The sequence below is a fragment of the Dromiciops gliroides genome, chromosome 3 (genome assembly GCF_019393635.1).
Source record: "Dromiciops gliroides isolate mDroGli1 chromosome 3, mDroGli1.pri, whole genome shotgun sequence".
Lineage (NCBI taxonomy): Eukaryota > Metazoa > Chordata > Mammalia > Microbiotheria > Microbiotheriidae > Dromiciops > Dromiciops gliroides.
The window spans coordinates 189,442,118-189,462,082 of NC_057863.1; the positions used below are offsets into that span (position 1 = coordinate 189,442,118).

Genomic DNA, 19,965 nt, shown 5'->3' on the forward strand with positions numbered 1-19,965 from the left:
GAAGAAAAATTTCTTCCAATACTGAGCAATATCCATTACTCTGTAACTTGCACATCCATTAGCTTTAGAAGCCTGGTGCTAAAAAGATTTAATTCTAATCTCTCAGACAGTAACCCTTCAAATATCGTTAGAATACCCACTCTAAATGTGCTTTGCTCCAGGCTAACAATCCCCAGTTCGTTCAAATTGATCCTTGTGTGACATTTAGAGTCCTCTCCTATTGCCTTTCATCTATTCAAGCGTATCAATATCCTTCCTAAAAATTGGTCCCCAAGAATACTCCAAGCCATGGTCTAACCAGGGCAAAATATAGTGTCCTGAACACTGCTTCTGAGAATGTAATCTAGGACCATCTTAGCTTTTTGGTACTACCAATTATATTTAACTAAAAAATCAGTGAGATCCTTTTCACCTCAATGGATTGATGTCTATCTAGTTTCACAACCCTCATTCCATACTTTTTCAGTTGATTTAAATCTCAGTTTAAGACTTTGCTATTATTTATTTGAACTCTTATTTTTCATCATGTGAGATTGAATATATTTTTCCAATCAGTAAGACCCTTTTGACAATAATTTGTTTATCTATATTTCTAGGGTTTAACTTTATGTAATCTGTAAAACTGATAAGTGACTTAAAACTATTATCAACCGCTCTCCCTTGTAGTTGACAAATGACACTGTTCTTTAGGTCAAGTCATTCAGTAAATACAAAATCTACCTACTTCAAATTAATTTATATTACTAACTGTTATGAGCGAAATATTGCAGGGTAGCAAAGTCACTAATTTTAGGATTACTGATAAATGAACTAAGATTCAACAGATGGTTTAAATGGTACAAGGACATGTCTTAGATTTCAGATTTGACTAAATCACTTTTATAAGCTTTTTCTCTTTATCATTTGACTCCCTTCAAAGGGCAGAAAAAGATTCTAATTAATAGGTTTTTAGTTATTCCAGGTCCTACTGTTGTAATTGTTTTAGGAATACAGAGAAACGAATGTTTGCTATAGACTCAAGTCCCTAGGGAAAAGTTGGATGAGGTGGGTCTTACTGGGTCTTGATAAAAGAGAGGTTATTCTAGGAAGAGGAAACACCACAAAGGCACAGATGCAAAATGAGTACGGCATATGTAGCAAGTAATAAAGATATCAACCTTAACGGGGTAGAAATACAGGCCAAAGTATATGGATTTGACAAAATAGGAAACAGGGATACACTGTAGGTTCCTTAGCAGGGGAAGGACATAACTGAAATGGCATTTTAGCAAATACCTACTGCCAGACTATGACAAGCAGTCAGAAGAACAATCTATAGAGCTGGCCAATCAAAACCTCTATTTTGGACACATTCCAAAGGACAAGGAACTGGAACTGGATTTGAATAAGAGGATGAAAGCAGGCTGGACTGAACTCAGGAAAATGAACAGTGCTTTGAACCCCCTCCAGGTTCCATCCAGCCCATCTATCTAATTGCAATATTCTTTCAGGTGATGCTATGGGATTGTAAGGTATGGTAGACCACATTCTCTGAAGAAGTAAAGCCAAAGTTCTCTCAGAAAACACTGGAGAAATAGATGGTGGACATGGTGGGGTTGCAACTGTTACCTATACTCAAAAAAATCTGCATGGGGAAACAGTAAAGAGAAAGAACAATACCTCAAGCAAAAAATGGACAAAAGTGAGAGTAATACACAGCCTGTAGCCCCACTAATATCCACCCTGTGTCAGGATTCTAGAGGATTGCTTCACTCTCCCACTGGCATTTGGGAAGACATGGACAAAAATTGCAAAGAATTAGAAGGCACAGACAGACTGATCTATATCACTGGCATGTCAATAGATATGAGGTTACAGACCTATCAAAGCCCTGAAATACTTTAGTAAGACATTAATGAACACAGTAGGTGCTCAGTAAATACTTAGTAAAGGAAAGCAAATATTTCTGGTAGTATATTTTGAATGGATTAAGAAGAGGAACAAAGGTATCTCCAAGTCCCAATAAAGAGCTAAGATCATAGCTCCACTACTCTGCTCATTTACCCAGTGTCTAGAACTTGGGAGGAGCTAGGAACAGCTTGGAGGCACAATGGCAGCCTTACTTTGGCTCCAATTTGGTGGCAAGGTCTATTTTGGGTTCTGTGCCTGAACCAGAAATTAAGGCCTAGTGCCAGCATGGCTGAGGATGTGAATACCTGACCAAAGGCCATTTGGCACTACTCACTGAAGGGGTAGAGGAAGAGAAGAATAGGCAGTCAAAGCCTATTCAAAGTGACAGGAATCTGGAAATAATTGCAAAAGAAAGATTAAAAATAAAACAAATTTGATACCTTTCTCCCCTCTCTTCTTTCTCGTCCGATCTATATGGTCCTTAAGCTGGATTCTAACTTGCCTTTCATTTGGCTGATCTCTTATAAAAGGATGTTTCAAAAGCTGCTCTGTGGAGGGACGTTGCATGTAGTTCTTCACTAGGCACCCCTCTATAAAGCTAAAAAACTTTTTTGACCTGTAGAAGAAAGGGGGGAAAATTAAGAACCTGTATAATAAAGAATCATTAAGTTTCCACTGAAGAAAGCACCTTCGCAAAACAATCATGTACAGTAACAAACCAGCAAACCAGGATCGTGGGTGAACGTGAACCTGAAGACATAAGACAAAATAAAAATGCTTCAAAAGTCATTTTGGAAGGCTTAAAAAGTATTGCATAAGGCTCTTATAGGCAATACGGTAACACATAGGGACCAAGCTCATTGAAATACAGTGAAAGAAATCTTTGCCAATTGTTAAAGGGGTAGGGGGAGAGTTACGTTTAAACCATAACGTGATAACATGATCTATATAGATCACTTGGTTAAGACGACATGGACTGAATCATAGGCTAGAAAGAATGGCAGAAAGAAAAAAGGCCAGAAAGGGGTGACATCAAAGGACAGCCCTTTTAGTCTAATCAGTCCCTCCAAATTCATAAAGCTTTTCTATAGTTTGAAAGCACAGAGACAAAAACAACAGTTGGGATTATAATATTGTTTAAAAAAGAAAAAAAGCTACTCACATCTAGGTTTATTCTTCTAGCTAAGAGCTGGACACTGTACCACATTTATATTTTCTCCACTTTAAAACTTCTATAGATGCCTGATTTCTAAAATGCAGAGCTTAACAATGCAGAGGTTATCATGATCCTTACTCCTCCTGCCTCAACCCCACCCCCCACCCCCAATCACCCAGGGGTCAACCTTCTGATGATAAGCATCTCTGAATTTAAGCTAGAACAATATATGGACAAGCAGAATCCAGTCTTGTTACTGAGCCTCCATTTGAAGCCTTTCCAACTTAGACCAGTCAGAGCTTGTCCTTTGTTAGCAAAGCTTGAAAAAAATGGAGAGGGTCATCTCCATGCTATAAGAGGTAACACATTAGGACTTAAGGGGAAGTTACGTTTTATCCCTTCACTTTATGACTGATTCTTTTACTGGCTGTGTGGGCCAATTAATCCCTCTGACTCTCCATCTCCACATCTGTAAGATGAGGATAACAATATTTGTACCACCTATCTCCTAGGCTGTTTGGTAGTTGAGTGCTTTGTAAAGTTTATTGCACAATATAAAGCATGAGTAAAGATTACTCAAACTAATGCAGTACTTTTCCACTGTCCTACCTCTGACTTGCAATTCTGTAATGCCTTTATTTTTATTAAATATCTATCATTTCTCTTCTCTCTGAAGATTTCAAAGAGAAGTTTTAGGAAAACAATTTATTTTTCATTTGAGACTCATCCTTATCCAGAGATAAATTAAATTTATTCTAATGAAACTTCTTTCACAGTGTGTTGACATGACAGGTCTTTAGATTATGATATACTTAAGTAAACTTGAGTGTTTTAAGAGGAGGACAAAACTGAATGATGAATCGACGCAATTTTCAAATTGGAAAGAGATTTTCATACACAAATTGGAGGAAAGGGCACAGGGATATCCCTAACTTCAGCATTTTATTAAGGACATAGGACCAGAAGTCAAGAGCAATTCAAGCTTTAGTATGGGTATTTCCTGGTTAAAAATGGGAGGGACCTAAAAAGCCATCTGGTCTCACATTTTACACATGCAGAGGGCCAGAAGTGATGGGTCCAAGGTCACATAGGCTACCTATGCACCTCTGATTCCAATGCCAGTGCTCTTTCCATTGTACCACGGTAGCTCCAATGATGTCCCTTCTAAAGCTGAAATTATATTATGTGGCTTAACTATGTTTTAAAGGAAAGTTTCATTAACTATAGCAATCTATTTCCCAACATGTCATTTAACTGAGGGATGACTTGCGTTTCCTTCAAATATATAATATAAATATGAAGTTTTAAACTTATTTCAATAAATCCCACCCATTCCCCACATTAAATATGTGTACTTGTGTGTAATTTCATCAGTGTTGAGATCACCCAGTGAGCTTACCCATTCAAGTTATCACCTTCTCTGAAACTTTTAGTTAAGTTGACTTGCCTAAGGTCACACATCAAGATGTGTCAAAAGTGGGTCTTGAACCCACATCTTCTTGATTTTGAGACCAGTTCTCTATCCAATGTGTCATACAAACTCATAGGTTATGTAAAGGAATCTGTAAACCATCAGTAATAACTAAACTTCTCTGGAAGACAGATACTTCAGAACACTTTTATGAGTCAGTTCTATTCTATAAAACTACAATACAACACTGTGACTGAGTTAGGTGTTGCCCCAAAGTCAAGTATCAAGAAAAAGAGATAGAATTAAAGAGAGTTATAAAAGGCCCCCACTGAAGTCTTGTTCTGTTGCTCCATCTTAGCTAGAAAGTCATCTTGGATTCTGGAAGGCTTATTTGGTAGAAGCTCCAGCATGTCCTATAGCAAGCCAAAAAAGCTTCTTGGTATAGCGCCAACAGGAGACTATATAATCGGAGATGTTTATCACCAGAGAGTTGTCTGTCAGGTGGTGAATTTTTCAATCATGGCAACTCATGAAGAAAAACTACTAAATAAAGAGGAGTGAATCTGTGATATGCATTAGAAAAGAGAGGAGCCAAATCAAGGATATTTTAGATCTTGGAATTATTTTCCTAAAACAGATAAAAATGTTAACTCAGTCCCAGAGTAGAATTTCAGGACATTCCAGCTTGCTGCTGTTTTCATAAGAGGGCTAGTTGACCAATGGTCCTAAAGCTTAAAGGGATGTACAAATCTTAGGAACCAAACAGAAACAGAAACCTCTGAGATTATTATATGCTCTTAGAAAAACAACTGTTCCAAAAGGGGAGGGAGAGAGAAAAAAAGTAAGTCAATTTCAAATTATCTTGTCTACTGTACTTAAAAGATAAGATATGTTACTAATCTGTTGCTAGCAAGAAAAATAAGAAGAAAGGACAATTTTCAATTCCCATTAAAAAAATAAGTTTAGACAGTTTTGTCCAAAAATTTAGAGGGAGGAAGAGAGACACAGAAAAACAAGATGGTTACAAAGGGAGAGGAAAGGGAAGAGGAAGGCAGAGATAGGAACACAAGGAATATTTTTCTAAAGTGGGAACCTGAAAATGGCTTAAAAAGTATACAAGAGGAAGAGTACACAGAAGTCCATCAAGAGACCATACCAGACTGAAGATGTCTAAAGGTATTGTGACAGTAGGTGCAATATGTACTCAAGATAGGAAACCTAGTCATGAGTTTAATAATAAGTAACATTTAGAGAGTATTTTAAGGTTTGGGAAGTGTTTTACATATGCTATATCTCATTTTGATCCTCACAACACAGATAAGTAGTAGTAGTATTACCCCCTTTTTATAAATAAGGAAACTGAGGCTGAGAAACATTAAGTGACATGTCCAGGGTAATTAAAGTTGGGTTGTGTTTTTTTTTTTGGGGGGGGGGGGGTAGAAGCTAGACAATGAGGGTTAAGTGACTTGCCCAGGGTCACATAGCCAGTAAGTGTCAAGTGTCTGAGGCTGGATTTGAACTCAGGTACTCCTGAATCCAGGGCCGGTGCTTCATCCACTGCACCACCTGGCTGACACCTAAACTTTCTATCCACTATACCATTATGCTGCCTTAGGAGACTACTACTTTAAGCATCCACTAACTAGCTCTTCTGATTCATCTATCCACTGTACCATCTAGCTATAATACTAAAATGAAAGGTTATGACAGAGAAATCCACAAATCTAAAGAACTATCACGGAGGAAAGGATGGAAGTCGTCAAGTATGCAGAACAAAGAACAGACAAACAGGACTAGATGAAATTTCAGGGTGGTTTTTTTTTAATGCCAAAATAACTTCAAGGACCCAAAGTAAAGGTAGAAAATAGGGGAATCAGAAACTCAGGTGATTGCAGTTTTAAAAGAGCAGAAAGGCACATGTGAGAGAAATCCGAGAAGTAAAAATACTCGAGGAATCCAAGAGCAAAGAGAAATGGAGATAGAGATTACTGAAGGCCAAGCAAAGAAAGCTGAGTGAAAGGGAAATGATAAGGCAAACTTCTCTTACAAAGGTTAGGCCATGGAATGACAACAACTGCTTTCCTTCACCAAAGCTAAAGTAACACTTGGCTGTGCTTTGGAATTCTGAAGGATTTCATCACTGAAGGTCATCCCACTCCCCTGATATGTTTGGGTTGAAATCCAACAAGCAATTGATGGAGCCGGTTGTGGGAGGAAAAACATGGCACTGTTGTTAGATTTTCCTCATCTGGCAAGAAGGGCATGCTTAAAGTTCAGTCCTTAATAATAATAATAATAGTAAAAGCCTTCATTAATTTAAAAGGCTCCTTTCCCCTGAGAAACTAAAAGTTTGTGACACTGTCCTTTAATATAATGGGTTTGTAAAATTCATTTTGCACTTAGTCACACTAAATTTAAGTTTGGGGTTCTTATGTAGTTGTCATCATAACATGATTTTCCATTTGGAAAATCATTTCTCTTTTTCTGCTATATCATGTTTCAAGACCTGATGTTTCTTTTCTTTTTTCTTAGGGGGTGGGGGTAGGGGGCAATGAGGGTTAAGTGACTTGCCCAGGGTCACACAGCTAGTAAGTGTCAAGTGTCTGAGGCTGGATTTGAACTCAGGTCTTCCTGAATCCAGGTGCAGTGCTTTATCCACTGTGCCACCTAGCTGCCCCCTCAAAGACCTGATTAAAAAGCAATACCCTCCAAAAAACAAAACAATCAATTCAGCTTTCATTTAATGTTTTAAGTTACATTCTCAAATACAGCTCAGGTAAAGCTAAGATCCAGTTTGTGTGGCTTTAAATATTTTGCTGAAATGAAATAAGAAGCCAGAAACCATTTTTAAGGGAAAACTAAAAACCAATTTCTATATTTGCATTTTCTTTTTATTTTGTTTTATAGATTATATAATATTCTATATAATATCTATATTTGAGTTTTGTTTTTATTTTGTGTACACACACACACACACACACACACACACACACACACACACACCCCTCCAAGATCTACAACTTACCATTTTTTTGACTTTAGGCGGGGAGGAGGATTCCGGGGAATCAGGAAAAGCGCTCTCATTGGATGCATGTCACAGAGAGCTGGATGGAGTACAGAGAGAGAACATAATATTTGTCATCACTTTTGTCATAATTTGGTTCATTTTATAAACTACTTTGATCCATTAAAAAATAGGGCAGTTTGTTTTACTCCATCGAGTTAAAAACATTAACCAACAAACAATAAAACAGGATCCTCTAAAAAAAAAGGGGGGGGGACCAAAAACAAAAGCAGGGCAGTTGCCCTATTCACCACATTCTGATCTGATTTATATATTTTAGAACAAATCTGCTTGAAATATTACTAATGGAAAGCAAATCTTAACACCTAAATTTCCCTTTAAAAAAATAACAAGTCGGGGGCAGCTAGGTGGCACGGAGCACTGGCCTTGGAGTCAGGAGTACCTGAGTTCAAATCCAGCCTCAGACACTTGACACTTACTAGCTGTGTGACCTTGGGCAAGTCACTTAACCCTCACTGCCCAACCAAAAAAACAAAACAACAACAACAAAAAACCAAGTCACTAAAACAAGGACACTAGAGTAAAAAGGCAGTTGTATTCTCAAAATCAGACAGGAAAATTTTTTTCATAAGTCATACCCTCAGCAAAGGGATCAATGACTACATTAGGCCTGAAAGATGGTGGGGTTTTAGAAATATCAAAATGTCGGATTCTAAGAAAAAAGTTAATTACCTGGGTGAAGTTACAACTGTTAACATATGCCATTTGACTTCTAAGACCTTGGATCAAAAGGACTATCCCGGCCCATGTGTATGCATTCAAATGGTAGAAGAAGCCAGGTATCATAAGTGAACCATGAACCAACATATACTTTCAAAGATGCAGTAGCATTTCATTTATAATCACAAGATGAGAATATGAGCCTACCAGGCCACTCTTCAAAGTCCTTTCCCCAAACTGGGAAGTAAGAATTCTCAATATTACTACTTAAATATATTTGCTGTGCCTTTCCCCTAAAAGTCTGAAGCATATATATAGTCTCATCTTTGCTTTATGACTGTCCTGTGACACTGATCAGAAAGGTTAGGGAGAGAGACACTGGGTAGTCAAATCCATTTTACAGATCAGAATACTGGAACATTGATAGGTCAAATATGCCTTTCCTAAGATTTCTATTAGGTCAGAAGAACACGAGACTTTTTTTCCCCTACAATAATTTCTGACATTTAAATGACCAACATCTTTACAACTTCTCTGTCACCATTTTCATCTTACCAAATATCCCAGCCTCCTTTACAAGATCATTATGAACCTCAATTAGCATGATACTTGTCCCAATCTCCTCCCTGACCATCTCCTAGCACCATCTCTTCCAAAATAGTCACATTTATTTTTAATGTATTTTACTCATATTCTTTTATTTCCAAGATAGAATTACACATTCTTGAGCATAGACTTTAATTTTTGTGTATATCCTCAGCACCTAACCCAGTGCCTGGCACTGTAATAGGAACTTAATAAATGCTTGATTATTAATTCCATGTACCATTCCTTATTTGGGAGTATATACCCCTCTTTCTATGTGCTTTCTTTTGGTAAGCTAATCAATTCCTATGCATTCAATTATCATTTTTCTACAAAGGACTTTCAAATATTTCTCTCTCCTCTTTTTCTTCAGAGACTTAAATAGAGAAAAATTATTAAGTAGGTGAAATTTACCTGCAATACGGCTAATCTCATCAATAATTCAAGGGGAGTTTTTTGATCCCCCCAGTTGTACCACTATACTCTATAATCACTTTGTATTCATGCTATATATATCTTGCATTGCTTGTTCAATCTTTTTCAGTCATGTCTAACTCTTCATGACTCCATTGGGGGTTTCTTGGCAAAGATACTGGAGAGATTTGCCATCTCATTTCACAGATGAGAAAACTGAAGCAAACAGGGTTAAGTGACTTGCCCATGGTCACATGGTTATTACATGTCTGAGGCCACATTTGATCTCAGGTCTTCCTGACTCAGTGCTCTATCCACACTGTACCACATACTGCCCTGGTATCTTCTGTTTAGTTATTGACAAATAAATATGTTGTATCTTTAGGGCAGGGACTGCCTTGGTCTCACACTTGCATTCTCAGCACCTAATACACTACCTGGCACACAGAAGATGCTTAATAAAAGTTTATTGATTGATTGGTTGATAGAAAAATTAATAAGAGAGATGACTGCTTCTTACCTGCTTTTTTTTTCATCTCTAAATCTTTTCCTGGGGCAGCTAGGTGGCGCAGTGGATAGAGCACTGGCCCTGGATTCAGGAGGACCCGAGTTCAAATCCAGCCTCAGACCTTAACAATTACTAGCTGTGTGACCCTAGGCAAGTCACTTAACCCCAATTGCCTCACCAAAATAAATAAATAAACAAATAAATAAATAAATCTTTTCCTGAGCCCACTGTCAACTTTCTATTGCTCTGATTTAATTTAATCCAAAAGAGAAGAAGGTTTAAAGAAGAGAAGAAAATTACATAGACCGGGAAGGAGGAAGATATCTCCCCCCCCCTACAAAGTTTTCTCACTTTACTAAACTAAATATATCATCTACAAAAGCTATTATTAAAGTATATTTCAAAATTTCAGCAATCACTGATTTTAAACTTAGAAAATTACTGTCAATATCTAAACTTAGCATGATCTCAGTCACCACATAGCAACACCACTTAAAAACAACAGAGATCCTCAGATCTTTCCCCTTCAGTGAAAAGGTCAGCACCAGAAACAGTAGATGTCAAATATTCTTATTACATCTGAAGCATCACAGCAATTCCCATCTTCTCACTGAAATGCTTTGTCAGTGATATCTCTGTCAATGCAGCTGTTTCTTTTTTAAAGCCTCATGGCTAGGTTTAGATTACAGCCAGTCATTTCTATGCTATACATTTCAGTCTTAAATTAGTGTCTTAGAAAAAACAAAAGAAAACCACTTACGGGGAGCACCTTCTGCCATCTCAATAGCTGTAATGCCACAGGACCAAAGGTCACTCTGCAAAAGAGGACGGACAGTTTGTTAGCAGATACCTTAGGAAAATGGGGCCCCATTCATTTATTATTGATAATTCAGACAGAAATGGAATGAAAGCTATTGTTAGTATATCTATTGAAAGAGGGTTTGCTAAGCAAAACAGATAAGATGGACAAATTTAATATGAGGGATTTAATATGTATTCTAATTCCCTCACTGTGTGACCTTGGATAAATTACTTAACCTCTCTGAGTTTCAGTTTTCTAATCTAACCTAACTTGCAGGACCAACAGAAGGCAAATACTTCATAAAGTTTAAAGCAACATGCAAATGGGAGTTACTGTTATTGTCAGTTCTGTAAACTATAAATAATAATTTCATAGTTATCTTATTAGATGTAAGAAAACAAAAAAAGGTATTAAAATGACGCATTCAAGTGGTTTAGTCCAAGGGATGAGGCTAAGTCATAGTGACTTAAAGCACTTTGTTGGCACATAAAGAATCAAAGTATTCCAAATGAACAACCATAGCTATGATATTAAAATCAAACTACAGATTCAGATATTCTGAATAAGTAAATTATGGAAAAGTTTATCAACATTATTCTTTGTTATATGGCTCCTAAGCCACATCAATGCAAGTTAAGAAAAAATTATTTAAAGTTATTTCATATTATGCAATAATTGTGATTAGTAGAGTCCACAGCAGTCATTGGTAATTTGTTATAACTATAGGCTAGGCTAGAATTCAATTTTTATAACTCTGAGAGCTGAGTTAACAGGAGCATAAACAAAATTGCAGTATAAGCTTTTTGTTAACCTACTTAGAAAACATTTCAAACCACATTTGTCACAAATGTTAGCATATAAAAAAGGAATAAATGATTTTTATTCATTCTCTTATTGGATCAAATGAGAAGATATATGTACATGTATACACACTCATTTACATATGCCTAATTTATATTCTCACTAGAGCCATGTACACACACACTCATTTGATCCAATGAGAGAATGAGTAAAAATTATACAAACACACACCTATGAAGCTCTTTAAAAACTTTCATTAAAGCACAAAAAAGTTAGCTACTATTTTTACTTATTTAGTATACTTCTGTTTGAACCTTTACTTGCTAAAACTTTTAACTTTCAGACAGATTAAAATAATTGTCAGTTCAACTGACATTACCTCCTCTTGGTAGCCATCATAATGCATACTAAAACACCACACTGAGTTCTAAGAGACAAATGTCAACTAAATTCTATGAACTATGTATGCTACTATACTGAAATGGTTTAAATAACGACAGACTGAATCTATTATTATACTTATTGTGAACTCCTCAAGCAAGCTAAGAAAAATAAGGGCTGATTTAGAACAGTGACTTTACCATGACCAAAATAAAGTGTATTATTCATTCAAGTCTCTAGAGGTCACCATAACCCTAATAAATAAATGTGTATGTAAATATGTGTGTGTGAGTGGGTGAGTAAGAGAGAACAAAAGCTGTAAAAGTAATATATTTTTATAATATTCACAAGTTATATACATATATAACAGATGTTCCTATTGGCCCTGATTATTTTTTTTCATTGTTTATGTGCTCATCTTTGAATTGCAAAGGATGGCAGTTAATCCAGGTGATAACATCTTATGTAGACCTTTAATAGTCCTTTTCATTAGGAGAGCTTTTTGTCCAAAAGCTCCTTTGGAGCCAAAATATCATTTGAAGATATCATGCCGGATGTAAGACAGACACTGTGCAAGCCATTAAAAACATATCATTTTATTTAACCTCAAATTTAAATTTATATCATTAATGACACCCTACTAGATAGAAAACAATTTAGGCCAAAAAACCATGAAATAAATGAATAGGGCCTTCATACTGGACTATCAATGACTACTAAGATCAGTAATGAGCAAGGATCTCTTACTCTGTAATCGTAAGTTGCATCAGGATTCTCATCACAGGCAATGACCTCAGGAGCCATCCAATAGGGTGTTCCAATGAAAGTGTTTCTTCGTCCAACTGTCCTGTCCAGCTGAGCACTGACACCAAAATCCACTGGGCGGGGGGGAGAAGGGAAGAGAGTAATTAATAGTCAACCAATTGGCAAGAATTTACTGAGTATTAACTATATACCAAACACTGGAGAAGGTACTAAGCCTACCAAGATAAAAATGCAATTATTGCTGACCACAAGGACTCTATGGGAGAGGCAATATGTACACACAAAACAGAATAAAGTAAATAAAATCAAACACCTTAGACAAATGCCAGGAGGATGGATACTCCCTTAAGGTAAAATGACATGGGGGGGGGGGGGTTTGATATTGGAAATCTAAAACAAATGTCGGAAACTATCTCTACATGTAACTGGAAAATAATAAAATACTTTTATCTCCCCCCCCCCCAAAAAGGAAAATGACATTTTGAAACACTTTTCAAGTTCTTCCCAGAAAAGGTGTTTCCCAGAATGTGAAATTCTCATACAAAACAAAACAAGACAAAACCCATACAATAATATTGTTCTGGAAGGTCTTTTTAAAAGAGAATTTCTGGGAATACTCTGGCAGACAGGACCACAACACAAGGCGAGTCCTTGGTCAGAAGAAATGACCACAAGAACTTGATTTAGCCTCTCAAATACTTGACACACATAAAAGAAGGAGAAAGAGACAAAAACTGTAAGGCAAGGGACTTAAAATAGAAAGATGGGTGGAACCGTGTTTACTTTGTATGGAGAAAAACAATCTAAATCTCAAAACACACAAGGATTTATCTCCCTCAAGATCTCACAGTGATTGCAAGTGATTTTTCAGAGTGGCTTTTATAATCAATTTATAAAACTACCTCACTTCCATGCTGATATCCAGAATGAGGTTAACGGTAAATGTGGAGAAGCTGGCTAGACTACAGAGAAGGACTATTGCCATCTCACTCGCCCTGTGTCCCATAGTAGTAGTGGAGTTTCACATATGTAGGTACAGCCCACACACATATCTGGGTGTGGATGGAACCAAACACTAGCTGGCTCACTGGCCCAACTATAGGTACAAGCCTAGGTAACCACATAGGTGAGAGGTGGCCATTGTCAGGGCTATCCTAGAGCAATGGAAAGACCAGTAAAGCAAAACTAAGCCAGTTTTACCAACAAACCAATTAATATTTGCTAAGCAACTCCTATATACACTTAGAACTTCAAGGTTAGACAAGAGAAAATTTTGCTATTGAAGAAACCAGTACAAAAAGGAAGGCAGATGAAATTAAATTCATGAGAAGGGTACTAGGATGTTACAGCTTACAAAAATACTATTCCTTATAACTAAGATTTTTCTTTCTTTTTTTTGGTAAGGGGCAAGGGAGACAAGACTAGTTTCAAACAAACATGAAATAATTATTTGTGAAACCCTGTTGAAGAAAAAATGATTGTGCAAATATAATACTAAAATAATTCCGAGAGATGTTAATTGAATTGGGTATGGGCTGAAAACTGAGAGTAACAGAAACTGCAAGTAAGCCAGGAAGAAAGTGTCTCTGTGCTTAATCTAATCTTAATTAAAAAAAAAAAAACACCACACACACAGCACCAGTCAGTAATGAACTTTGTCCCACAGCTTACAGGTAAGCACGGTGCCCTCAATTATCAGAACTTTAATGGAAAATAAAAAGTTCTGGAAGACGTTTTAGAAATGAAGCTTTGGAAGACTGCATATAAAGCTGCAAATTTTACTATAACTTCACTGTTTCAGGTTAATTGTATTACGTGAAAGAAGGGTGAACAGCTGAGGAAGTAAGATGTTCCATCACTAGTGACTGCATCAGGCAGTCTCTACTAACAAGCCAGGTCCCACATTCTCAAGTTGGAAATGTGACCAGAGGCTTGGTCTGATCCCCTAAAAGCAGGCCACATACAAATCCAAGATACCTTCATATTCCCTGGAAACAAGACTGGGAGGAAAAATCATTACTGATTTCCAAGCATATATAAGCACCATGGGGTACAACCATGTTTTAATACATACCAAGTTTCACCTCTGCGTTTTCTGTCAGCAACACATTCTGACCCTTGATATCACGATGAATCACATGGTGGGCATGCAGATGGGCCAATCCCTATGTATAAAGAAGGGAAACATGGGTGTTTTAGATACATTAGTGGAAGACATCAACACAGAGAAGGCTCATCAGGAGAGGTCGCCTATCTAAATAAAATATTTCTTTGGTCCAACCACTTTTATAAAATCCCCTCTTAGGTACATGCAATGCGATCCTTGGAATTTTTGCAATATATAGCCTAGAAATGATCAGAATAAACTAACCTTTATCAACTGCTTTTAGTTTTGCAAGACACACTTTAAAAATATTACCTCATTTGATCCTCACAGCATCCCTGGAAGATATTATTATCACCATTTTACAGATGAGGAACCAGAGGCACAAGGTAAACCACTTGCTCAGGAGCACACAGATAATAAATGTCTGGGGTGGAATTTGAACTCAGGTCTTTCTGACTCCAGGTTGAACACCCTCTCTGCTACCCAATCCCGATTCCTTTTCAGCTATATAAACTATTCCCCTTATTGCACCTGGACCCCCCCCCCCTACACACACATACCCCTAACTTCCTGGATACAGTAGAGCTCAACATCTATGAATCAATAGCGCTTTTAGGCTTATAACTTGAAGACATTTTCAATCGCCATAAGAATTTTGACAGCAATAAATTTAAACTGTTTATATGCAGGGTGTTTCCTTTCCCACGCTAAACATCAATTCTTTAGTGGATGACCACATGTGTATAGATGAACTAGATTCATCCCAAGGGAATAAGTGAGGCTGCGGTTTAAAGTCCAGTCTTTGGACAAGCACAAAGTTCTCCTACCGTATGCTAAAATAATAAAAACTCTTCTGCTCAATCTCGACCTTCCCTACCTCATTCTCTGAGCATTCAATGCAACCACTGGCAAAAGGAACTTACATTCAAATAAAACATCTCTCTTTCCTAGGAAAACAAAACCTACTGGGTATTGGCCTTGAATCTGGGCTTGTGCCCAAATGCCTGTGTCTCATAAGGGGTGGTAGAAAAATAAAAACATATGTTGCATTCAAATGTGCCTCTAAGAGATTTTGGGTATGATGGATGAAGTTGACAGAAAAATCACATCTTTACAAGTCACTGACTTGATTTCTACTTATCTTCAAGGTTGAACCTAAATGATCTGAAGCTACATTTTGTCCCTTCAAAATACAGGGATTTGGGGGTGGCTAGGTGGCGCAGTGGATAAAGAACCGGCCCTGGATTCAGGAGTACCTGAGTTCAAATCCGGCCTCAGACACTTGACACTAGCTGTGTGACCCTGGGCAAGTCACTTAACCCCCATTGCCCCACAAAAACAACAACAACAACAACAACAACAACAACAACAACAAAAAATACAGGGATTTAAGTTTAACTTCAGAAACTGCCGGTACAAAATGTAGAGGAGTATGACTGTGTGTGTATTTAAATTTACAGCTGCAGAATTAAAATTAAAACCCAACAGCTGCTTTGGAACATTAATTTTTCTAACACAAGGGCTTTTAAAACAATCATTTACTAGTTTGCTTCTGAAACAGAATAGGGCTTATTTGGGGTCTCGTTTGTTTTTCCACAACGCAGGATATGTATGGTGTTACACAACAAAGCATGAACTAGGAACAAATCACTTTTTAAAAGTACTGCAGCTGCATCAAAACACACACACACACACACACACACACACACACACACACACACACACACACACACCCTCTCCCCTCCTATTTCCATTTACCCAGTTCTCTTCCACTCTGCAAACTTTAAAATTACCTCAGCAAACAATCATCCCTTCATGGCTGAATGGCACCTAAATAATAATAATGATAACAAATTTTTATATATCTCAGATCTGAAAAGTGCTATGTATATGTATGTAACTATGTATGTGTGTGTGCAAACACGCACACACATGGATATGTACTCTTGTGTACTAGAAAGTACTTTAAGAAACAATTTATAGGGGTGGCTAGGTGGTGCAGTGGATTAAGCACCAGCCCTGGATTCAGGAGTACCTGAGTTCAAATCCAGCCTCAGACACTTGACACTTACTAGCTGTGTGACCCTGGGCAAGTCACTTAACCCTCATTGCCCCGCAAAAAAAAAAAAAAAAAGAAAAAAGAAAGAAAGAAACAATTTATACTTCCCTGGACAAAACTAAAGTAGCTCAAATTCGTTTATTCTTTCTCATGAAAAGAAAACAAAATAAACATTATATACCATAATTCTTAAACATGTTCAATGTTAAAATAAGATTTGGAATTATTTGAGGAAAAGATTATGTTTATTACCTAAGGCACAGTCAGATTTCATGCAACAACAAGCACAACAGTCAGTGCCCTTACATGTGTAGTGGTAGTTAGAGGATTTCCTGATTTATTTACTACTCACAGCTAAGCGACTCAACAATATACTTAACATTTTTAAGGCTTTCTTCTAGAAAGAGTATATAAAGCCTCTGTTCACCACCCTTGAAACATTCCAAACCAAAATACCCTTGTATTTAGTGTGAACCACCTCCTTCATTAGATTGTAAATTCCTTCAGAACAAGAACTGTCTTCACTTCACATAGTGTCTTAGGCCAGATCTGAACTCACAAAGATGAGTCTTCCTTGATTCTCGGCCCAGTGCTCAACCCACTGTGTCACCTAGCTGTCTTAGTAGCAGCATAGCACAGGGAAAGAGCAATGGATTTCAAGTAAACAGTTCAGAGTTCAAATCCTAGCTCTGCTACTGGCATTTTGCAAACCTTGAAGTTCTATAAATAAACTATTACAGCTTAAAACTGCACTAAGACTTTTGGGATTCCCTAAATCAATGCTAACTGCTATTATCATTCTCCTCTTCATCATCTGATCCTCTCTCAAAGAATCTGAAAGCAAAGAGCTTTGTAAACCTTAAACCACATTGTTGATGAAAGTCATTATTACCTTCCAAGTCACTAAAAACCTTACTCACCAGAAACAAAGAAAATACAGGCCTACTCAGGGTCCAAGTAAATGTATATGCTATAAGGAAAGGTGAGGGAATGAATTAATTGCCCCCCATTTTTTAAAAAAAAAAGGCAAAGTTGCAGAAGGAACAGCTGTCATATTTCTTGAGAGAGAAGCAGGAATTAAAAATTAAAGACTGCCCATTCTTGATTCTCCCATACCTGGAATGTACTCCCTTTTCTGCTCTTCTGCATCCTTATCTTCTTCCTTCAAGACTCAACTGAAATTGCACCTCTTCTATGAAGCCTCTCCCTAAATTGGAAGTAGTTCGTTCCTTCTTCAAATTTTTTACTCCTAAAAATGATTTCCCTGGATGTCTCCTTTTCCTCCTGAAATGTGCAAATTTGGAGGCATCTCCACTCCAAATGTTCATATGGCCTATTTGTACCTGGCCTGTGGTAGAGCCTTCCCAGCTCACACTGGTAGGATCAGCCACAGTTGGCCACAGTGAACCTTGACTCCAAGACAGTGATGTCATTTTGGTGCTCTTCAAGAACGAAGGACCGCAACTAACCAACGAATTAGCTATCACCTTCCAAGTGCACATCCTCTGCATCAATATAAGGGCAGGGAATACTTTGTTTTTGTCTTTTTATCTCTATCACTGAGCACAGTGTGCCCTGCCACAGTAAGAGCTAAACAAATGCTGAAGAAATTGAAATGATTGGTCTATGCAGGCCCTCATCCTCTGTAATGCAAGAAGGCTGATCAAGGTAATCCATGTCAGGCTCATCAATAGTAGGGCTCAAATGGAAGACAGACAGCAAGACTGCATTCTGCTCCTAGTGTACATTAGCAGGCTTGTTTAAGAATGGGGTTTTGTGTCTGAGGCTGGCCAACAAATGGACTAAACCCCAGAAAGAATTCCACCACTGCCATTTAACACGACCTAACTTCTTCAAAAGATGGTGACTACAAAGATGAGTATTCTCCAGAAATTTGAAGCAGGGTTCTGGAGTCCTTTGCTTGTTTATTGTTCCTTTCAGTAGAGAGCCCCATCATTACCTAGGATTAGAAATGCCACCCCCTGGCTGAGCACATCAGTGCTCCTGTATCAAGAGCCAACAAATGTTTTTTGTTTTTGTTTTTAAAAACAAAACACACACACACACACACACACACCACCAAACCTGTCTGCTTTGGAAACAGCATATCCTGCTTGTATAGTGGCAATGCTAGGACCTTCAACAGCAGCAATATCATTAGTGCTCAGGTCTTAGATACAAGCTAGCATCTTTAAGCCCAAAAAAGCATTTAAAATTGGGGGGAGGGGGCAGGCAATGGGGGTTAAGTGACTTGCCCAGGGTCACACAGCTAGTAAGTGTCAAGTGTCTGAGGCCGGATTTGAACTCAGGTACTCCTGAATCCAGGGCTGGCACTTTAACCACTGCGTCATCTAGCTCCCCAGATTTTTTTTTATCATTCAATTTAACATATTTATTAGGGGGCCTACTAAATGCTAAGCACTGGGGATACAAAGAGAAAAACAAAACAGTCCTTGCCCACAGGGAGCTTACATTTGACTACAGTGATGCAACATATACATATGAAAGTAAATACTGTTACTATGAATGTATGGATCACCTGGATTTGATGGAGATGTCTTATTATCCACAAGTATTTTATGAAACCCTGGATTAATAGGAGCAAAATGCCCTTCAATTGAACTCCAAACTGAACCAAGATACCTAACAGATAAGTCCCTCCCTATCTGTTGACTTCTTTCCCCAGGATAGTAAGCCCCTATCTTGTGGGGACATCTAGGCATCCTCATCCTTACCAAACTCCTTTTTGGAATCACGTAATCTTATCATAGTGTTTCTGTATTTCCGACATATTTGTTATAACTGAAATTGCTAAAAACTACTTTGCATTATATACATTTTTCTATTTGCTTTTGGGTTGATTTGTATCATGCTAATGAAATTGATAACACCCTGTAACCAGTGAGCAAAGAAAGAGGGATTCTTCAAGCTCCTTCTTTGGAAGGGGACTTCACATGAATCATGCTTGCTTGTTATTGGGATGAAATAAATCTGTGTTTAGTTTTCCTACCAATTCTCTGATTTGGTTTTCATTAAGGTGCTCCTTGTAGGAAAGGTGGGAATGGCCTTCTCTGATCTGTCTATGTGAATTTCTAGTTTTGTTTATTTTGTAGGAGGTTGGGTATGAAAACTATATTTAATTTTTGACAATACAAAGTACATAAAATAAATTTTGAAAGCAAGAGAATGCAAATAATTGGAAGCATGGAGGATACAGTAGATAAGAGTGCTAACTCAAAAAAAAAAAAAAAAACCCGAGTTGAATCCCTCCCTGGGGGGCAGCTAGGTGATACAGTAGATAAAGCACCAGCCCTGGATTCAAGAAGACCTGAGATCAAATC

The 19,965-nt window shown here is 37.5% G+C and overlaps 1 protein-coding gene across 1 annotated transcript in view; it reads right to left on the bottom strand.

Moving 5' to 3' along the window:
- Positions 1-19,965, bottom strand: part of MAP4K4 (mitogen-activated protein kinase kinase kinase kinase 4) — a 289,640-nt gene that overhangs the window by 72,179 nt on the left and 197,496 nt on the right. Inside the window, 5 exon segments of the mRNA XM_043994116.1 lie at positions 2,331-2,506; positions 7,483-7,561; positions 10,470-10,524; positions 12,441-12,571; positions 14,533-14,623. Of these exon segments, the coding sequence (XP_043850051.1) occupies positions 2,331-2,506; positions 7,483-7,561; positions 10,470-10,524; positions 12,441-12,571; positions 14,533-14,623 (532 nt within the window).